The 21,082-nt window shown below is 40.9% G+C and overlaps 1 protein-coding gene across 2 annotated transcripts in view; it reads left to right on the plus strand.

Annotated features, from left to right (window-relative positions):
- The first annotated feature begins 9,773 nt into the window (after positions 1-9,773).
- Positions 9,774-21,082, plus strand: part of CD226 (CD226 molecule) — an 86,940-nt gene continuing 75,631 nt past the window's right edge. The window contains exon 1 of one of the 2 annotated variants that reach the window (XM_028102947.2): positions 9,774-9,925. In XM_028102947.2, coding sequence (XP_027958748.1) covers positions 9,913-9,925 — 13 coding nt within the window. In that variant the 5' untranslated portion in view covers positions 9,774-9,912. The remainder of the gene's footprint in view (positions 9,926-21,082) is intronic. The other variant, XM_028102945.2, reaches the window with a different exon arrangement.

A 21,082-nucleotide genomic window follows, 5' to 3' on the forward strand; every position in this document is an offset into this window, starting at 1 on the left:
AATAACGAACAGAAAAAGTATTGAGTTGGAAAAGAAATAAAATATGCTACTTAAAGGTTCATGTTTGTCTCTTCTGAAATGTTTCCACATTTTTAGGAGGAATAATTTTGCACTCATATCCACTGACCTTGTCAAAATTACAGCATCTCTGAGTGTGTTTTGTAACAGCTAGCTCCCAGAACACTCTCAAGAATGGGCTCTTCCTCACTGTCTACCCCCACTTCCTCTTCAAGGGCCTCAGAGCATTAGATTCAGAAAACTAACGCGCCCTCATTCTGTGGGGTCACTAAACGGCGCCTCAGTATCTGGTTATATAATCAAATAAATAATGATGCTAATGTATTTTGAGCTCTCCAAAATAAGGATAAAAGTGTACCTATGTAGCTCACATAAGAATGGTGTAAGCTCTTTTCTTTCATCCAGTGATGATACACGAGGGAAGGAATTAATGTCCTATCTAATGCCAGATTTGCTTGAACAGTGAGGCTGGATTGTGTTAATCCAGCCCCTCCTCAACACTGAACACAGATGAGTGGGTGAGATGAGCATTTCAACTGACTCAGGCTCAGGCTGCCTCAGATCACTTACAGAGACGCTGCGGTAGGCTGTGTGGGGTACCACGATGGTCCCTGGTCATCAGCAGAGGGTCCTCCCATCCCCGCTGTGGAACTTGACTGCAAAACCACGTTGGGGTAGGTTCAGGGGGAGTCAAGAGCATGGTGCTTCATAGAGAGGACACTGGCCCAGAAAAGGGGATTTTCTACCTTTGAGAGGGGGTGGGGCGTCACCTGGCAAAAGAAATTGTTCAAGAAAGGAATGATGAGCATTTGTATAATCATAATGATGTCAATCCTGGTGGTCAATTTTAAAAACTCATTATTGTCATATGTTGGGAGGATAGGAAGAAGAAGTGAATATGCATGTATGTGAAGGAAAACCCCTTCATCAACTGGATTATTAATTGAATATTTGGTGAACAAAGTAAAGTTACATTTCCCAAGAGTGTCAGATGAGGGTCAAACAGGTTTATGAGAAAATGCTTCAGCATTTCAAAAACATCAAGCAATTATCCTTTCATTTTCCTCTGAATAAATTTTTTCTTCACATGTACAAGAGAGATAAAATGCTGAAGGAAGGTAAGAGATAATGTTTAAAATGGGTAAATCAAGAAGTAACAGAATAGGCATATTATTTAGGGATATGGCATAAGAAAAACAGCCAGAAGATTTGAGAATGATTCTTTCTAGGGACCAGCAGAGGCCAGGTGAGGAGGCACAGGGTAGAGCAAGTTTCTGAGGTTCTAGAAATGTGGTCCAGCTCGATCCTCGACAAAAGGTACTTCAGTACATATACTTACAACATGCCTTATCTCATGTGGGTGGATGGGGTGGCGTTGGCAGCCCTCATACAAGGATAGAAGCACGGCCTGCTGTGCAACAGAGTCAGGAAGGGAGACTGTTTGCAGCAGTCTGGGAGACCACACGCCACGGCAACCGGCAGGGCATTGCAGCGAGAACTGTTAGCATGGCCTGATTGTAGGAATTTAACTTGTGTTATGAGATAAGGGGATGTCAAGGAAGTGGGGGTTTGCTCCAGACTGGGTGCTGGGGACCTCATGACGGGAGGAGGGACAGTGGAGATAAGCTAAAGCCATAGTCGATGCAGATGCAGCAGTTGCTCGGGTCACCTGGGAGAGGGTTTTGGTGATTGTTGTGGTTTGTGCAGGGACTTGGTTTTGTCTGTGCCTGGAGAGGATTAGAGTGTGGCTTTGTATTTCCCTGTCCCGGGGCTGCTATCTGCAGTTTCTCAAGGAGCCCTGGTTTCTTTATAGGGAGTGAGATCTAGAAAGCAAGTCGTGAGGGTGGGTAGCTTTGTGCATAGCTGCTGGCCTGTCACTGCGTCCCGGCCCTTTCAGGGGACAGAGCCGGGAACATGAGTTCACTATTACTGTAACTGTGCTGTTGCTTAGGAGCACAGAGTTCTTCTCCGTTCCCCTTTCCTTATTTTGTATTTCTCCTCCTCATAGTGAGAGCCCTGGTTCCCTACAACATCAGAGTAAATATATCTTCTTATTTCCTCTGTCCTCCAACATGAACAAAGTTTCAGAGTCACTTGAGTGCACCAGGCAAGTTGGTTCAACTTTACGACTAAGTTTGATTTTTTTTTTTGCAGTTATTTTGGTGTTTATAATAACAGCCCTAATAACAAAGCTTACAGCCAGGCTGTATATTTAATGTACACTCAGGTCAATTTTTTTGTTTGTAGTAGTTTTAGTTTGATTTCTTTCATCCTTTCATTTAATTTTTTCTTTTGAATATATAAAAATACACATAATTTGAAGGTCAAAATCTTAAAAGAAGGTAGACTCAGAGAAGTTTCCTTCCTATCCATATACCCCCAACTACTTCTTACCAACCCCACATTTAAAAATTGTCATTGGTGTACAATTTATCTCTTCTGTTTCTCTCTGCAAGAAAAGGAAATATATATATATTATTTATAATATAATATATACATAATATATATTTACATACATATACATAATGTGTGTGTGTGTATATATATATTTAAATTATCCCTTCTTTTTTAACAGAAAGGGCAGCATGCTATACATACTCTTTTGTACTTTTTTCATTAAAAAATATCCTGGGGGCGCCTGGGTGGCTCAGTCGGTTAAGCATCTGACTTCAGCTTGGGTCATGATCTCGGGGTCCTGGGATAGAGCCCTGGGTCGGGCTCCCTGCTGGGCAGGGAGTCTGCTTGTCCCTCTGCCCCTCCCCCTGCTGTTGCAAGCTTTCTCTCTCTCTCAGATAAATAAATAAAATCTTTAAAAAATATATATCCTGGAAATCGCTATTGAGTTCAGAGGAATCTTCCTCATTCTTCTTAGTACTCCATTATATGGATGTACCATAGTTTATTCAGTCAGTTTCTCATGGATGAGTACTAAGTTGTCTGTGATGTTTTATTCTTACAAATAATGCCACAGTGGTTAAAAACCCGTTCCTGTGTTGATTTGTACTTGCAGAGGTATATATTCAGAGCAGATTTCTAGAGGTATGATTGGTGGGTCAAAGAGTAAATGCATATGTAGTTAGCTCCTTCCAAATTCCTTTGTTGGGGCATTGCCTCGCCCTTCCCCCACCCTACCCACTTGGTAGTATAGGGGAGGCCTGGCTTCCTCTAGGGGCTGGGGGAGAGGCTGCTAGGCTGTGGCCTACCTTCTCACAGCCTCCCTGAGTCCTCCTGCAGCTGTAAGACACTTCCCACATCCTGGCTGGCGGCTGCTGCCTCCAGCCCTTGTGTCTCTCCTCGTCATGAGACATACGAAGAAGCAGGATTTCACTAGGACCGGAGGGATTTTAATGTGAAATCACAGGGGTTAAGAGAGAATGGTTTAGAGGACAACTTGAAATTTTATTGAGGTAATTGCAGATTCACATGCAGTTCTAAGAAATAATACAGAGAGATTTCATATATTCTTTACCCACTTTTCCCTAATGTTGACATCTTACACAATATAGTACAATATCTCGACCGGGATACGGACATTGGTATAACCTGCTACATTATTCAGCTTTTCCCAGCTTTTACTTGTACTCATTTGTGTGGGGGTGCACATATGTGTTGTTCTATTGTATTAAGCTGCATAAGCCTATCATATTAATAAAAGAACATTGCATTAAGTTCTATACAATTTTATCATCTATGTAGGTTTTCATATCTACCATGAGAGTCAAGATACTACACAGTTCGAACACGATGAGGATCCTTCCTATTGCCTGTGACAACCTACAGAGACACTTCTCTCCCACATCGCTTTCTATTTTTAACCTCTGGCAACCTCTAACCTGTTCTAAAGTTTCTGAATTTCTTAAATTTTGTCATTTCAAGATGTTATATAAATGGAATACATTCGTTATGTAACTTTTGGGATTGGTTTTTTTTTTTTTTTTTTTTTTTTACCCAGCATGATTCCCTGGAGATTCATCCAAGTTTTTGTGTGTATCAATAGTTTGATCCTTTTTATTGCTGAGTTGTGTTCCATGGTATGGATGTACCACATACTGAGGTCTTTTATTTTATTTGGTATTAATTTGTAAGTGGCATTATGTTTTAAATTGTGGTTTCCCTGTTTTATTGTTAACCTATGGAAGTGCTGTTGGTTTTTAGGTGTTGATCTTGTTTACTAATAACTTGCTGAACTCACTTATTGTAGAAAATTTTGTAGATTTCTTGAGTTTGCTACATGGATAATCATGTCGCGTGCACTTGTCAAGGTTTTATTTCTTCCTTTCTAATCAGTATGCCTTTTATTTCTTTCTATTGCCATATTGCAGTGACTAGAACACCTAATATTATGTTGCATAGCAGCGTGGAAAGCAGACTTCCTTGTGTTTTTCTCAATTTTAGGGGAAAACATTTAGTCTTTCTAGCTTTTTTGCAGATGATCTTTATTAAGTTGAGGTGATTTCCATTTTTTCCTAATTTGCTAAGGTTTTTATTGTGGGTGAGTGTTAAATTTTGTTGGATGCTTTTTCTGTATCAATATGATCACATGATTTTTCTTCTTTAACTTGTTGATGTATTGAACTATATTGATTTGGTTTTCAAATGAGAAGTTACTTTGGACAGGTAAAGAAAGGAGTAGACTCTGTAAGACTTAGCCAGGTCTTACAAATGAAAGCCAGGGTGTTTAGATTTGAGTCTAGTGCATGGCATTGTCCGAAGTACGTTCTGTGACTTACGGTAATAGCAGAGACATAAAAATGTAATTTCATGGTCCCTACTAGTTTGAGAAACTGGGTTAAACTAAGTTTAATAGGCTTCTTTATTGTTGGACTTGTCAGAGCCTTTAATATGCTGCATTGAGTGCTCCCTATATTTCCAAAAGGGGAATAAAGTGTATACAGTTTCCCAATCCAGTTTATCCACAAAAATCTACCTTTTCCATAATGCCTATGGTAATGGGAAGATGCACTTTGGGGAACATTGCCATAGGAAATAATTTTTCCAATGAAAATTTCTGATGTGGGGAGTATTATAGAAGAAAGTCAGTATGCTATGGTGGCTCTGACATGTGGAACTTTAGGCAGGTTTCCTAGCAGCTGAAGGAATATTTCATTATCTGTTGAATAGGGAATAAATCTGCCTCCCATGATGGCAATGAGGTGTGGAGGTGAAGGGTGTGGGCTTTATAGTCAAATATCTTGATTCAAATCCTGGTTTTGCTCACCTAGAAGGTGTGGGGAACATTGGAGAAGTTGCTTAACCACCGTGTGCCTCAGTTTTCTCAAATGTAATGTGAGAATAGTAACAATTCCTATTCTCTAGGATTTTAGAAAGCTTTAATGAATGAAATGTAAAGTGTTAGAGACATATAAGGCGCATAGTAACCACCCAGTAGTTGTTACCTATGATGCTTGTAGTTGAAGGATGAAATGAGATGATCAGAAAAGCACCCATACTCAGAAAGTCATTATTAGGAAAGTGGACGGGCGCCTGGGTGGCTCAGTTGGTTGAGCGACTGCCTTCGGCTCAGGTCATGATCCTGGAGTCCCGGGATCGAGTCCCACATCGGGCTCCCTGCTCGGCGGGGAGTCTGCTTCTCCCTCTGACCCTCTTCCCTCTCGTGCTTTCTATCTGTCATTCTCTCTCTCTCAAATAAATAAATAAAAAAAATCTTTAAAAAAAAAAAAAAAGGAAAGTGGACCGAAGGGCAGTTGTAGGATGAGTTATGCGCAGGTGAATCTGTGGTCCCACATTGAATGCTTTCAGGACCAGCATGGTGAGAGTGCCAGTGAAGAGATTGCTTTTAAAAATATTTCTGTGGATTCTTCAGTATTTGGTGCCTGAATATGAGGGGTTAAAAAAAACAAAAAACAAAAACGACTCAAAAGTGACAAGGTTGAGCCTTGGCATTAGGGAAATGGATTTTGTAGTCACCAGGAATGAAGTCTGTCCTGGATATTAATGGGTAAGCCAGATAATTTTGGCATTGTAGTTAAAAAGTAATAAATATTTAAATTTCTGGTTTTAACAAGTGCAGGAAAATAAAGTGTTGCAGTCTGTTTATGCAAAAAACTGAAATCTGATCAGTATTGATAAAGGAGCAATCTGATTATGCAGTTACACTACAAAGAGAATTATGCCCATGATACAACTTTGAACTTTGAGAACATCTCAGCTTTTTATTTGGGGCACTGAAGTTGTAAAATAGCTCCTCAGAGGAAATTAAGAGAGAGAAAGTCATGCTGGTGCACAGAACGAAGGAAAGAAACAATGCAAGAAGGAAGAACTGTAAAGGTCCTTTGAGAAATCAGTGAGCATAACTTAAAGAATGGGAGAAGGGAAAATGTGATTGCAATAGCAGAGAAGATTTAAGCAAGAGGGCAGCTTGGTAAAATGACTTAAGATAAGCCAAATGTATAAGATTTTTTTAAAAAAGTGTTTGTTTGTTTGGAGACTCAGCGTGCGTGAGCAGGGGTTGGGGGGTGGGCAGAGGGAGAGAGAATCACCAGCGGACTCCACACTGAGTGCAGAGCCTGATGAGGTCCCATGACCCCAAGGTCATGACCTGAGCCAAAACCAAGAGCTGGATCTTAACCAACTGAGCCACCCAGGGACCCCAAGATTTAACATACTGTATGCATACTTATGGACTTGACCTTGACTTAGAATATAGCCGAATTTTGTTTTCATCTTATTTCTCATTTTTTGGCATAGTGCCTTTGGATCGTAACCTTTGGGAACCCACTAGATCCCAGAATACCATTACCAGAAGGTAACAAGTCTAAAAACATTGAACAGGCCTTAGAATTTTAGTTAATAAATTAAATGTGTGTGTATGCATTTGTGTATTGCTTAACTTAAAGTTAAAAATTTTCTTCTTTCTGTATCTGCTTTTTATTATCTTTTCCTCAAAATCATCTTTTCCATTAGCCCTCAGGATATCATGGCGCTGAACACCATGAGTGAATTTTCCCAGATAATACTGCTTATTTTTGTGCCAAGTACAGAGGCTCTGAATCAACCAGAGTCAATGCCTTTGGGAAGAAAAAAAGAAGTCAGTTAATCTCTATTTGGCTGTCATGGTCAGCAGACTAACGGCCCCTCAAAGATGTCTCCATCCCAATCCCTGGAACCTGTGAGTATGTTACCTTTCATGGCAAAAGAGAGAGATGATTCAAGTCAAAGACTTTGAGTTACAGAGGTTATCCTGAATTGTCCAGGTAGACTCAGTACAATCATGGACTCCTTAAAAATGGAAGAGGGAAGCAGAGAGGTAAGTCAGAGGAGGTGAGACTAGGGAAGAATGGTTGGAGATGCAATGTTGCTGACTTTGGAGAGGGAGCGCGAGTCCTGCTGGCCCATCCACGGCTGCCTCCAGCACAGATGCAGGAGACTTCCAGACAGATCGTGGCAGGGAGGCTGCTTCACACCTCCCACCTGCAAAGCCCTCACAGCTGCCCACTACTGCCGAAGGATGACAGTAAACACATTTACAGACATTGTGACGTCAGTCAGTAGAAATGAAATCCTACTTCTCTTTTGATTTCCAGATCTCATGCAAGTACCTTTCACTGGCAAAATTTAACTTGGAATCCTGTTGGCAGGGGTCTGGTAGATGCAGTGCCTCATGTTCCAGCCCCAGAAAGACAGGGGTCTACCATGGAAGAAGAAAATGGTGCTGCTTGGCCAGAAGATGAGCTGACAAGTGTGGTCAAGCACAGCATCCTGTCTCCTTGTGGTCAAGCACAGTATCCTGTCTCCTCCCAGGAAAGAATGAGAGCCCAGCAAGAGAAAGGCAGCAACTCTCCCTGTGAGCTGACACTCATATTTATCAAGGTCCTGATGCACCTTTTAGCACCTTTTCTCCCTCTTTTAATTCTGAAACCACTTGTGGAAGAGTTGATCTGATTATAGTTACAGGACTGTTGTTTATTGAACGCCTGCTACAGGCTAGGCACTGCTATTGGACTGGGGATACAGCTAGGGTGACCAACTATCCAAGGTTTGCCTGGGACTGTTCCGGTTTTAGCACCAAAAGTCTTGTGTCCTGGGACACTGCTTGGTTCTGGGCAAACCGGGAGGGCTTTGACACAATAGTGAACAAGGAATTCTTTGCACTCAAGGAACTCACATTCAAGGTGGGAGGTCCAGAGACACACACAAAATAGAAAAATATAAAGGCACACTTTTACATATAGTGTGGCGTCAATTTAGAAGGAACATGAAGTATTTATTTATATATTGGTTCATCTGTTCATTCTGAAAAAGGAGATGACTCCTTCTTTACCTAGTGGACAAAAGAGAGGGCCACCCCAGGACATAATTTTGCTTCCAGAAGGATCAGAGTGGATACCTATCAAGTGGGTAGGTTTCCATTACCCTTACATAAGAGAATAGAAGGGCTGTTGTTCTGGCTTACCTAGCCTGCCCTTCACAGGTGGCTTTTGGGACAGGTCTATAACCTTTCAAAGAGGCCACATGTACCAGGAAGAGGAGGATGGGCACTCTAGCTCTAGCTCTTTGAGAGTCAGCCCTGTTGGTTGCTTTCTGATGGATAAAGGTAATCCTGATTGAGGAATGGGTAGAAAAGACAGCACAAGCTCCCAAGTGAGCTGACCAGGAGTGAAGGTGGGCTAGACCTAGCCCCAGGACTTAGGGAGCTCTTACACCCAGGTGGTTTTGGTCACTGCTGTATCAGTGGTGACCAACTTGTCCTCATTTGTCCAGGACTAAAGGGTGTCCTGGGACATGGGACTTTAAACCCACAGCTAACTAGGGTGGCTTTTAGGATGAACATAGAGTTTATCATACAAGCCAAGACACTCCAGAGTGAAATGGGGTGGGGGGATATTGATAAATATACCAGTTCAACCATGTGTATGTTGGGGCCATCCCAGGGAGCCTGAGAGATGCAATCCTATTCACATTAGACTACATTTATTTCTGGTTCAAATTCCAGAAAGTGCAGTACATTGTGCGGCTGAGGCAGGAGACCTTCCCTTATCCAGGACCCTGCTATGGTGACAGACTATGGGGACAGGGATTGTGGTGTAAATGTTTAACTAAACAGCTCAAATATGAGCTACATTACCCAATTACAGACAAAACTGTCCTCAGGGCACCAGCAAAGCAGGGGAACAACAAGAAAAGTCTAGAAATTTACAATAAAAATATCTAGCAAGTAATTATTTTAATTGAAGCGCATCTATGTTTTGTGCTATTTCAGAAAATAAAAATTCCTGTAAGTTACTTGGGATGCAATGGTATTGACAGTATGAGAGTCTGAATTAGCTTTCCAGCACTTTGTGTCTTGAGAGAGCCTGCCTGGGCCCCCCTGATGGTGCAGTACCCTTGACCCTGTAACACAAGGTTGGAGTTGGCCTGTCTGGGTGCTCCACTGTGGCTCAGCATTCTGTACTGCCACCAAAGTGCTTCTGACCGGTGGCCGTGCAGCGAGTCCAAGATGGATTGGGATTTGAACAAAAGTCCTCTGCAAAGCGCACACTCTTTTTCTTTATGAGGTTCGCTCTCGTGCTCTCTCACTAACCATATTGCAGAGGGAATGTTATCAAGTAGCAGCACGAAGTAATAGGGGATATAGAGGAGAAAGGAATGAGCTCTGTCCGGATGGCTGGGGGGGAAGAGATAGTAAATGTGTATAAGTCCCTGTCCATCCATGGAGTGTGGTTGTCTGCTGTTTCCTGAGGTCACTTAGATTCCCAAAGAGGAACTTAGTTTTTCCCGGGGTCTGATCCTTGAGGTCAGGAGGCCTGAAAATATTTAAGTATTTATTTCTTTGAAACCTTGAGACCATCAGGAGAGGAAAGGTTATAAATGGAGCAGGAAGATAGAGGACTGTGGCCGAAGGAGTCCTGAGTAGAGCCTGCTGAGCCCCTGCCGATGCTAAAACCAGGTGAGAAGCAGGGTGTGGGCTTTTACTCTAGTTACTGCTTTTCAGAATGGCTGTCTCACTGTCTTAGTGTTTTTTTTTTTTAAGATTTTATTTATTTATTTCAGAGAGAGAGAATGAGAGATAGAGAGCACGAGGGGGAAGAGGGTCCGAGGGAGAAGCAGACTCCCCGCTGAGCAGGGAGCCCGATGCAGGACTCCATCCCGGGACTCCGGGATCCTGCCCTGAGCCGGAGGCAGTCGCCCAACCAACTGAGCCACCCAGGCGCCCCACACTGTCTTAGTTTTATGGGCATATGTGTGTTGGAAAAAGTTCTTCACTTCATGTATCATAGGTATTTTACATGTCTGGATATAGATCTGAATAACCACTGAGGAGCGGCAGTGTGTCCCATCTTACGGATTTACCACAATAAACTGATTGAACCAGTTCACTAGGTATGGGAATACAGATAATTCCCAATTTTATTAATAAAAATAATGCTGTGATAAACATTTACTCACTTAAAAACCAGATCTCTGTGGGGCGCCTGGGTGGCTCAGTTGGTTAATTGTCCCACTCTTGCTCTCAGCTCAGGTCTTGATCTTAGGGTCGTGAGTTCAAGCCCTGAATTGGGCCCCATGCGGGGGATAGAGCCTGCTTAGAACAGGCAAACAAACAAACAAAAAAACAGATCTTAGCTAACTTGGCTAAATTTATTCCTCCTTAGGATACGTATCTTGAGGCAGCTTGGCTGGGTCAGAGGATACACAAAGTCACATTTTTCATATACATTGCTTAACTCTTGCGTATAGAAAATGCTTACCCGTTGACTCGTCCACAGCAGCATATGGCTATCCATGTTTCCTCCCCCTCTTGTTAGCAATGGTCACTATCATCCTCTTCATTTATATATTTGCATATTCGATGTGCAAAAATTAATATGCCATTGTTTTAATTTTCATTTATCATAGATTAAATACCTTTTCATATTTTTCTGTTTGTATTTGTTCTTATGTGAATTGATGTTTAATGTCCTTTGCCTGTTTTCCTGTTGGGGTATTTGTGGGATTTTTTTGGTCACTGATATTGAAACACTTTACACTTAGAAAATATTACACTGTGTCTCCTACCTTTCATATATCCCTCTACTGATTGCCCCACCCTTTTTCTTTGTTAGTGTATGTTTGCCATGCCACAGTTTTAAGGTTTTTCTTTTTTTCTTTTCAATTGTGTGCTTTTTTTGTGTTATGTTAATCACTATACATTAAATCATTAGTTTTTGATGTAATGTTCCATGATTCATTGATTCCTTATAACACCCAGTGCTCCATGCAGTACGTGCCCTCTTTAATACCCATCACCAGGCTAACCCATCCCCCCCACCCCCTCCCCTCTAGAACCATCAGTTTGTTTCTCAGAGTCCATAGTCTCTCATGGTTCGTCTCCCCCTTCTGAGTCCCCCCCTTCATTTTTCCCTTCCTACTATCTTCTGTATAATGTATTATTTGTTTCAGAGGTACAGGTCTGTGATTCAACAGTCTTACACAATTCACAGCACTCACCATAGCACATATGCTCCCCAATGTCTATCACCCAGCCACCCCATCCCTCCCACCCCCCACCATTCCAGCAACCTTCAGTTTGTTTCCTGAGATTAAGAATTCCTCATATCAGTGAGATCATATGATACTTGTCTTTCTCTGATTGACTTACTTTGCTCAGCATAACACCCTCCAGTTCCATCCACGTTGTTGCAAATGGCAAGATTTCATTCCTTTTGATGGCTGCATAACATTCCATTGTATATATATATACCACATCTTCTTTATCCATTCATCTGTCGATGGACATCTTGGCTCTTTCCACAGTTTGGCTATTGTGGACATTGCAGCTATAAACATCGAGGTGCATGTACCCCTTCGGATCACTACATTTGTATCTTTGGGGTAAATACCCAGTAGTGCAATTGCTGGGTTGTACGGTACCTCTATTTTCAACTTTTTGAGGAACCTCCATACTGTTTTCCAGAGTGGCTGCACCAGCTTGCATTCCCACCAATAGGGTAGGAGGGTTCCCCTTTCTCCGCATCCCTGCCAACATCTGTCATTTCCTGACTTGTTAATTTTAGCCGTTCTGACTGGTGTGAGGTGGTATCTCATTGAGGTTTTGATTTGGATTTCCCTGATGCCGAGCGATGTTGAGCACTTTCTCATGTGTCTGTTGGCCATTTGGATGTCTTCTTTGGAAAAATGTCTGTTCATGTCTTCTGCCCATTTCTTGATTGGATTAGTTGTTCTTTGGGTGTTGAGTTTGATAAATTCTTTATAGATTTTGGATACTAGCCCTTTATCTGATATGTCATTTGCAAATATCTTCTCCCATTCTGTTGGTTGTCTTTTGGTCTTGTTGACTGTTTCCTTTGCTGTGCAGAAGCTTTTTATCGTGATGAAGGCCCAATAGTTCATTTTTGCCCTTGCTTCCCTTGCCTTTGGCGATGTTTCTAGGAAGAAGTTGCTGTGGCTGAGGTCAAAGAGGTTGCTGCCTGAGTTCTTCTTTAGGATTTTGATGGACTCCTGTCTCACATTGAGGTCTTTCAACCATTTGGAGTCTATTTTTGTGTGTGGTGTAAGGAAATGGTCCAGTTTCATTCTTCTGCATGTGGCTGTCCAATTTTCCCAACACCATTTGTTGAAGAGACTGTCTTTTTTCCATTGGACATTCTTTCCTGCTTTGTCAAAGATGAGTTGACCATAGAGTTGAGGGTCCATTTCTGGGCTCTCTATTCTGTTCCATTGATCTATGTGTCTGTTTTTGTCCCAGTACCATACCATCTTGATGATTATAGCTTTGTAATAGAGCTTGAAGTCCGGAATTGGGATGCCACCAGCTTTGCTTTTCTTTTTCAACATTCCTCTGGCTAGTCGGGGTCTTTTCTGGTTCCATACAAATTTTAGGATTATTTGTTCCATTTCTTTGAAAAAAGTAGATGGTATTTTGATAGCGATTGCATTGAATGTGTAGATTGCTCTAGGTAGCATTGACATCATCACAATATTTGTTCTTCCAATCCATGAGCATGGGAGGTTTTTCATTTCTTTGTGTCTTCCTCAATTTCTTTGATAAGTGTTCTACAGTTTTCTGAGTACAGATTCTTTACCTCTTTGGTTAGATTTACAAACGTATTATGAGCAACTATATGCCAGCAAATTAGATAATCTGGAAGAAATGGATGCATTCCTGGAGATGTATCAACTACCAAAACTGAACCAGGAAGAAATAGAAAACCTGAACAGACCTATAACCTAAGGAAATTGAAGCAGTCATCAAAAATCTCCCAAGAAACAAGAGCTCAGGGCCAGATGGCTTCCCAGGGGAATTCTACCAAACATTTAAAGAAGAATTAATACCTATTCTTCTGAAACTGTTCCAAAAAAATAGAAATGGAAGGAAAACTTCCAAACTCATTTTGTGAGGCCACCATTACCTTGATCCCAAAACCAAAGACCCCATCAAAAAGGAGAATTACAGACCAATATCCCTGATGAACATGGATGCAAAAATTCTCACCAAAATACTAGCCAATAGGATCCAACAGTACATTAAAAGGATTATTCACCACAACCAAGTGGGATTTATTCCTGGGCTGCAAGGTTGGTTCAACATCCGCAAATCAATCAATGTGATACAGTACATTGATAAAAGAAAGAACAAGAACCATATGATCCTCTCAATAGATGCAGAAAAAGCATTGACAAAGTACAACATCCTTTCCTGATCAAAACTCTTCAGAGTATAGGGATGAGAGGGTACATACCTCAATATCATAAAAGCCATCTATGAAAAACCTACAGCGAATATCATTCTCGATGGGGAAAAACTGAGAGCTTTCCCCCTAAGGTCAGGAACACGGCAGGGATGTCCACTATCACCACTGTATAATATTAGAAATCCAGGCCACAGCAATCAGACAACAAAAAGAAGTAAAAGGCATCCTAATCGGCAAAGAAGTAGTCAAACTCTCTTTGCAGTTGATATGATACTTTATGTGGAAAACCCAAAAGACTCTGCCCCAAAACTGCTAGAACTCATACAGGAATTCAGTAAAGTGGCAGGATACCAAATCAATGCACAGAAATCAGTGGCATTTTTATACACCAACAAGACAGATGGAAGAGAAATTGAGGAGTTGATCCCATTTACAATTGCACCCAAAACCATAAGATACTTAAGGTTTTTCTTTTAAGATTTATTTATTTATTTTAGAGAGAGAGAGAGCAAGTGGGGTGGGGTGAAGAGGGAAAGGGAGAGAGAGAATCTTAAGCAGAATCCCCGCTGAGTATGGAGCCTGATGCAGGGCTCGATTTCATGACCCAGATACCACGACCTGAGCTGAAACCAAGAGTTGGATGCTTAACCGGCTGCATCATCCACATGCCCCCATAGTTTTAAATTTTTATGTAGAAAAAGCTACCACATTTTCCCTGACTTTGGTATAAGATATATATACCTTAATATATATGTATCTTAATATATTTTATATAAATATATGTAATGTCATAGTCAAAAATCCATCTCTGTCCTCAGGCTTATAAAGCATATTCTCCAATTTTTAGAATATTTTTCTTATTCAAATTATTAATACATTTGAAATATATCCTGCTGTAACAGGTTAGTGTATTGATCAGGGTTCTTAGTTGTAACTTCCCAAAGTACTTTCCTCTAAGTTGAGAAGGAAGCAGCTTATTGGAAGGACATGGGACTCAGAGCAGAATGAGTGGGTGGGGAGAAGCTTGTTCAGTGCACCTAGGCCTACCACACGTCCCCCAGGGCCGCCCACTGGGCCTGGTGAGCACATCCCTGCAGTTGTGCTTGGGCCCAGGCACTGTTGTCTGCCACCGCACACACCAGGATGCCCGCTTCACCGCTGCTGGCAGAGCTCGAGCGCCCACAAACCCGCACACCTCCTGCCAGAAGGGCCTGGTAGCCCCACTGCTTTCCCGCTGCACTCCCAGGCTTCAGAGGTGAATTCTTAGGGTGTAGATGTACTTGGCAGAGCCTAGGTGCTTTGGCCAGATACAAGCTGCAAGCAGGTCTGTAGAGGTTGTACTGCCCAGGGAATGGCCAATGACCCTGTGGAGCTGACTTCAGCTTTTCCCACTGGTAAGTCAGCTTCTCTGATACCGTGTGGCAGACAAGCCATCCTTTCCCTGCTGAACTGAAATGTCACCATTATCATAAGCTAAAAATCTGTAATTCTTTTTTTAACCCAAAATTAATTCTGGATTTATAAAAAAAAGGGGGTGTTGACAACCTGACTTACAGAGCAACCATTCACTCTCTATTCATTACTGAAAAATCTTTTTCCATGTGACCTAATTATACTTTATTTAATGCAACTTTAATTAATTATGAGAAAACATTTTACACATGTGAAATATCTACCCAATTTTCATCAACTAGAACACTGGGTGACAGAGAAAATTAGATGTTAATGTTGAAAAGAAGGTAAAACATTCACATAAGACAAGGCCATTTTAATGAAGAGAGTATTTTATATTCCATAATTATTTGAAGCATCCGGGAGAGCTAGGCTTCTTTTTTCCATAAGTATGTACAGGACTCTCCTTGGCTTGGCAATATTCTTGATATTCTTCCTGAATGAGGCTTACTCTGGCTTCTTGGACAAGTTGAGCTTCTGCCACAGATCTAATTACTTCTTTCACTTCCTCACTCTTCAGCAGGAGGGACCTGGGATGAAAACATTCTGTATTTGGTATATGTCTGGTTTGCTGCTTATTATTTCAAGCCTGATTCTATCAGAACAGCAACATGATGCCTGTACAGATATTCTTACTGTTGTGTGACCAAACAAAGGAACATAACAGATTCCCTCCTGCCCAGTGGAGGTAAATTTGTTTTGAAGTCGTTGAAGGGATCCTGGTTTCCATTCAGAATGGCCACTGGCCACATAAGGTCACTAAACCATCTTTATATTTTAGGTAAGCGGTACCTTTAATTCCTAACCATTGTGTAAATTACAAGCACACCATTTGTTCTCATTGAATAAATAACATTTTTCAGTAATAGGGCCTTTGGCTAAAGGAGTTCAGTGGGCTGCCTCAGAGAGTGCTGTGTTTCTGGGTTTCTGTGGTTGGTACCTGCATAATTCCCCAAGATCTCTGTTGGTGACCACATTTTTCTTATTTTCCATCTTCTTATGGTTTGCCATGGCTGCCATTTCTAATCAGCATACTGTAACATCTGAATGTCTTCTTTTTTTCTTTTTCTTTTTTTAATTTTTAAATTAACATATAATGTATTATTTGTTTCAGGGGTACAGGTCTGTGATTCATCAGTCTTACACAATTCACCATAGTACTTACCCTCCCCAGTGTCCATCACCCAGCCACCCCATCCCTCCCACCCCCCCTCCATTCCAGTAACCCTCTGTTTGTTTCCTGAGATTAAGAGTCTCTTATGGTTTGTCTCCCTCTCTGGTTTCGTCTTGTTTCATCTTTCCCTTCCTTCCCCTATGATCCTCTGTCTTGTTTCTCAAATTCCTTATATCAGTGAGATCATATGATACTTGCCTTTCTCTGATTGACTTATTTTGCTTAGCATAATACCCTCTAATTCCATCCACGTCATTGCAAATGGCAAGATTTCATTTTTTGATGGCTGCATAATATTCCATTATATCTATCTATCTATCTATCTATCTCACATCTTCTTTATCTATTCATCTGCCGATGGACATCTTGGCTCTTTCCACAGTTTGGCTATTGTGGACATTGCAGCTATAAACATCGGGGTGCATGTATCCCTTCGGATCACTACATTTGTATCTTTGGGGTAAATACCCAGTAGTACAATTGCTGGGTTGTACGGTAGCTCTATTTTCAACTGTTTGAGGAACCTCCATACTCTTCCAGAGTGGTTGCACCTGCTTGCATCCCCACCAACAGTGTAGGAGGGTTCCCCTTTCTCCACATCCTCGCCAACATCTGTCCTTTCCTGATGTGTTAATTTTAGCCATTCTGAAGGGTGTGAGGTGGTATCTCATTGAGGTTTTGATTTGGATTTCCCTGATGCTGAGCGATGTTGAGCACTTTTTCATGTGTCTGTTGGCCATTTGGATGTCTTCTTTGCAGAAATGTCTGTTTATGTCTTCTGTCTATTTCTTGATTGGATTATTTGTTCTTTGGGTGTTGAGTGTGATAAGTTCTTTACAGATTTTGGATACTAGCCCTTTATCTGATATGTCATTTGCAAATATCATCTCCCACATCTGAATGTCTTCTTATTGCAGAAGTGAAGTGGGTATATTTTTCTAATGTACAGACCACGGTGATGGAAGCCTCGGCCCACATGCATTCCACTGGAGAAAGTAGGGCATTAGATACGATGCAGAGGATGGTGTTGGCCTGACAAGACCCTGAGAGGGACGTTCTCTCAGGACTTCTTGGCTCCCCAGCATTTGGCCAGGACCCTGCACTCAGCCACTGTTTCACGGCACGAATGCTCTTCTTTCGTCTAGCTGTATTCGAATCTCTACCCCTGAAAATCTGTAATTCTTTGGGTCTGCTTTTGAACTCTCAATTCTTAAAGAATAAAACACTTTAACGTTGTTAGCTATATCATACTTTTTAATATGTGGTACTGCAAGGTGCCTTACTTCATTTTTCTTATTATTAAAAATGAAGTTTGCAGAGTGTCTGGGTGGCTCAGTCGATTAAGGTCCGACTCTTGATCTCAGCTCAGGTCTTGATCTCAGAGTCGTGAGTCAGGCCCTACACTGGGCTCCATGCTGGGCATGAAGCCTACTATAAAAAAAATGCAGTTTGCTGTTATGCATTTAAACAAAACTTTTGCTCATCAAGAACATCTCTGTTCTGTGAACATTCATACACATAAACCATACTAATGCTGAGGAAAAGCACCCTGCTGCCTCCCATGGCCTTCACCATCTCTTCTAGAGTGTGGTCATGAAGTCTTTCACAACCTGACCTACTCAAAGATGTAAGAGATTATTAAATTTCAGGTAAATAAAAATTTTTTGATGTGTTTTCACCAAATTGGATCTTGTCATAGAGGAACATAATATATTACCTTTTATTCAAGGCCGATATTACTTCCTTTGATACAATATATAGGTTTTGTATAATTGCTACAAATTCTTAAGGCACATTCTTATATATTTATACATGTGTACTTTTTGCTTCTAATTTGGATATGACAAAATAAAGGTGTTGAGTCTTACAAAACTATTTTGCTCGATGCTTTATTGTTTTATCAGTTCTTTTTTTATTTGATTCTTTTGTGTTCTCTAGGTTAATCATCTACAAGTAATAATAGAGTCAAAATAATTCTTCAATATTTACAATTCTTATTTTTTTTTTTTTTTACCCTATAATGTCAGTTAAAACTTCCAGGGCAATGTTAAATATTGGCAGTGATAGTGGTCATTCTTGTCTTAGGAATTTAACCAAGATTCCTCCAGGGTTTTACCATTAAGTCTGACATTAGTTTCCAACCAGTGTTCTTTATTATGCTAGTTAAATTCCAAAATTACTCTGAGTTTTTATAGGAAAGGATATTTAAAGTTGTTAAGCATCTTTTGGCATTTACTGGCCTGGTTATATTTTCTTATGTGAATCATAATTGCCATTTGTTTATTGAGAACCCAAGACATTTATTCTGTAGTACTTCTTGCTTCCTCATGGTGCTCTTAACTTCTCTTCTCTTCCCTGTATCTCCTAGACATTACTAGAGGCTGGGCTGCATTCAGTTCAGTTACTTTGGTAAGAGATCTTCCTGGGTGGTGCTGTTTTCTTCCTGCTGTATCACCGAATCCCCAGCTGTCTGGTTGTACTATTTTAGTGTGAGGTTAGGGTTGATCAGAGGGCTCATGTATTGGCAATCAGCAATATATTTCATTATGGAGTTCCCATTAACCTTCCACCTAATGGCTTTAACATCTAGTAACAATGGTCTCCATCTATTATTTTAATAGGAGTAACAGAATAGCAATTAAAAATAATATCTATTATTGTTTTTCCACTTAGTAGCTGCATTTTTCTATAAAAAGAAACTTAGGTCACCCTGAAATGCAATTTGTACGGGGAAGGCAGGATAAATGCTTGCTCTTCCCTTTACTTACCATGTGTTAGAATAACAAGTTGGTGCCCTGGTGACCCCAGAGAGGCAGGAAGTAGCTAATGTAAGACTCCGTTCCAGTGATGTGATGATTTTAGCTGCTTTTCCTATTTCTGTCAACAAATGGTAATGTTAAAGAGTATTTTTACTTTTAAACTGTTGAAAAGACTCTTAATAAGGGTCACTAAAAAACACTGGAGGGAGGAATTTTGTTCATCTCTGTGAGCAGTAGGTAATCTTCATTCTGCCCCACTAATTTTCCTTGTCTTCACCTCCATTTGTTCTCCTGGTTGGAACACAGGACAACCATTCTCTGGATGTGTAACGCACTTTCGTTTGTCTCAGGATGTTTTATTTGTTTGGGGATTCATTATTGATCATGCATCTCTCCTAATTGCTTCGTAAGATTATGTAGCTTTATGTTGGGGAGAACAATGTTGCCTCTTGGTGCCAAGATAGTGGGATGCCTGTATCCCTCAGGAACAGATACAAAGCTAATTCTTAGGTTCTTTATACTGCAAGATTTCAAGAACTCCAAGAAGAATAAAGAAACCAGAAGTGATAGACCCTACAGAGAAACCAAAAAGCTGTCTCCATTCTTACTTTCTTAATATTAGCGGTAACTTTATAATGGGATATGATGTGTGTGTGTATTATTTTGCAAGTGGATGATGAATTAGGAAGTGATTATAAAAGATTGAGAAATTTAGGAAAAGCACCTAGCCTATATAAATCTGGATTTGTAAGCCAGGGAGTAAGCAAAACCAGTTTTTAAGCCTGGACCCCATAGATGTAAGTGGCATCTACTGTTGAAATAGGCTCTGACATTCAGTGTGATGTGAATCATTTGGGTAGACAGTGACTGTTTCAGCCAGTGTTTGAAGTTCAGTTCAGGGCCCATTGAATCATTTTGAGAAAGAGTTGGCCCCAATCAGGAACGTTTGTCTTCAAGTTTGTCCTGCAAAAATTTATGTGCCTTTTGGATCGAGGCTATTTTTTTGTCTTATTCATTGGAGAAATAGAAAGATGGGGAAAAGAAAAAAACACACACTGGAAACAGGATGGCCTCTGGGTTTTGACGAGCATTTGGTCACCTACGGTGAAACCTCATAGGTAGAAGCCATTCCTTCACTTGCTTTCAACAAATAATGATCTAATAAACACCCACAGCATGCTGGGTGCCATGCAAGGCTCTGTGGTTAGAGCAGTCAACAAGACCTTATCCTCAACTTGAAGGGGTTTATTAGGCTATCATAGGAAATGCAGCAAATAAATGGGCAGTTACAAAGTCAGTAAGGATTATCTGGGGTTCTTAAGGAACTCACAAGAGGAACACCTGCCCCAGGCATGGGAGGCTCACGTAGGGTACCCAATAAGGGATGTCTGAGCTGAGGCCTCCCTATGTGAGGGCATAAGAGAAGTCAAAGCAAAGGAACCCCGTGTGCAAATCCTCTGCCCTGTCAGGTGGGTCTGGAGTGGAGAATGCAGGTGAGCAAAGTGTCAGACATGAGGCTGGAAAAATGATAGAGATCAATCTTGTCCAGCCTTGTAAGTCAGTAAGAAGTTTGGATATTCTTTTGAGGATGGTGATGTAATGAAGAGAGTGACATGAGTCATATCTTTGAGAGGCCTTCTCTGCCCCACAATAAGTACTCAAGAATGTTTTGTGCAATGAAAGACAGCTTCTCTTTTTCTTTCTTTCTTTCCTTTCTTTCTTTCTTTCTTTCCTTCTTTCCTTCTTTCTTTCTTTCTTTCTTTCTTTCTTTCTTTCTTTCTTTCTTTCTTTCTTTTTCTTTCTTTCTTTCTTTCTTTCTTCTTTCTTTCTTTCTTTCTTTCTTTCTTTCTTTCTTTCTTTCTTTCTTTCTTTCTTTTTCTTTCTGAGAGAGAGAATGAGAGTGGGGGCGAGAGGCAGAGGGAGAAGGAGAGAGAATCTTAAGCAGGATCCACACAACACAGAGCCTGATGCGGGGCTTGATCCCATGACCCTGAGATCATGACCTGAGCCGAAATCAAGAGTCAGAC

Source organism: Eumetopias jubatus, unplaced genomic scaffold (assembly GCF_037043125.1).
Source record: "Eumetopias jubatus isolate StellerSeaLion01/CBP00866 unplaced genomic scaffold, mEumJub1_p1.0 scaffold_16, whole genome shotgun sequence".
In the NCBI taxonomy this organism is placed as follows: domain Eukaryota; kingdom Metazoa; phylum Chordata; class Mammalia; order Carnivora; family Otariidae; genus Eumetopias; species Eumetopias jubatus.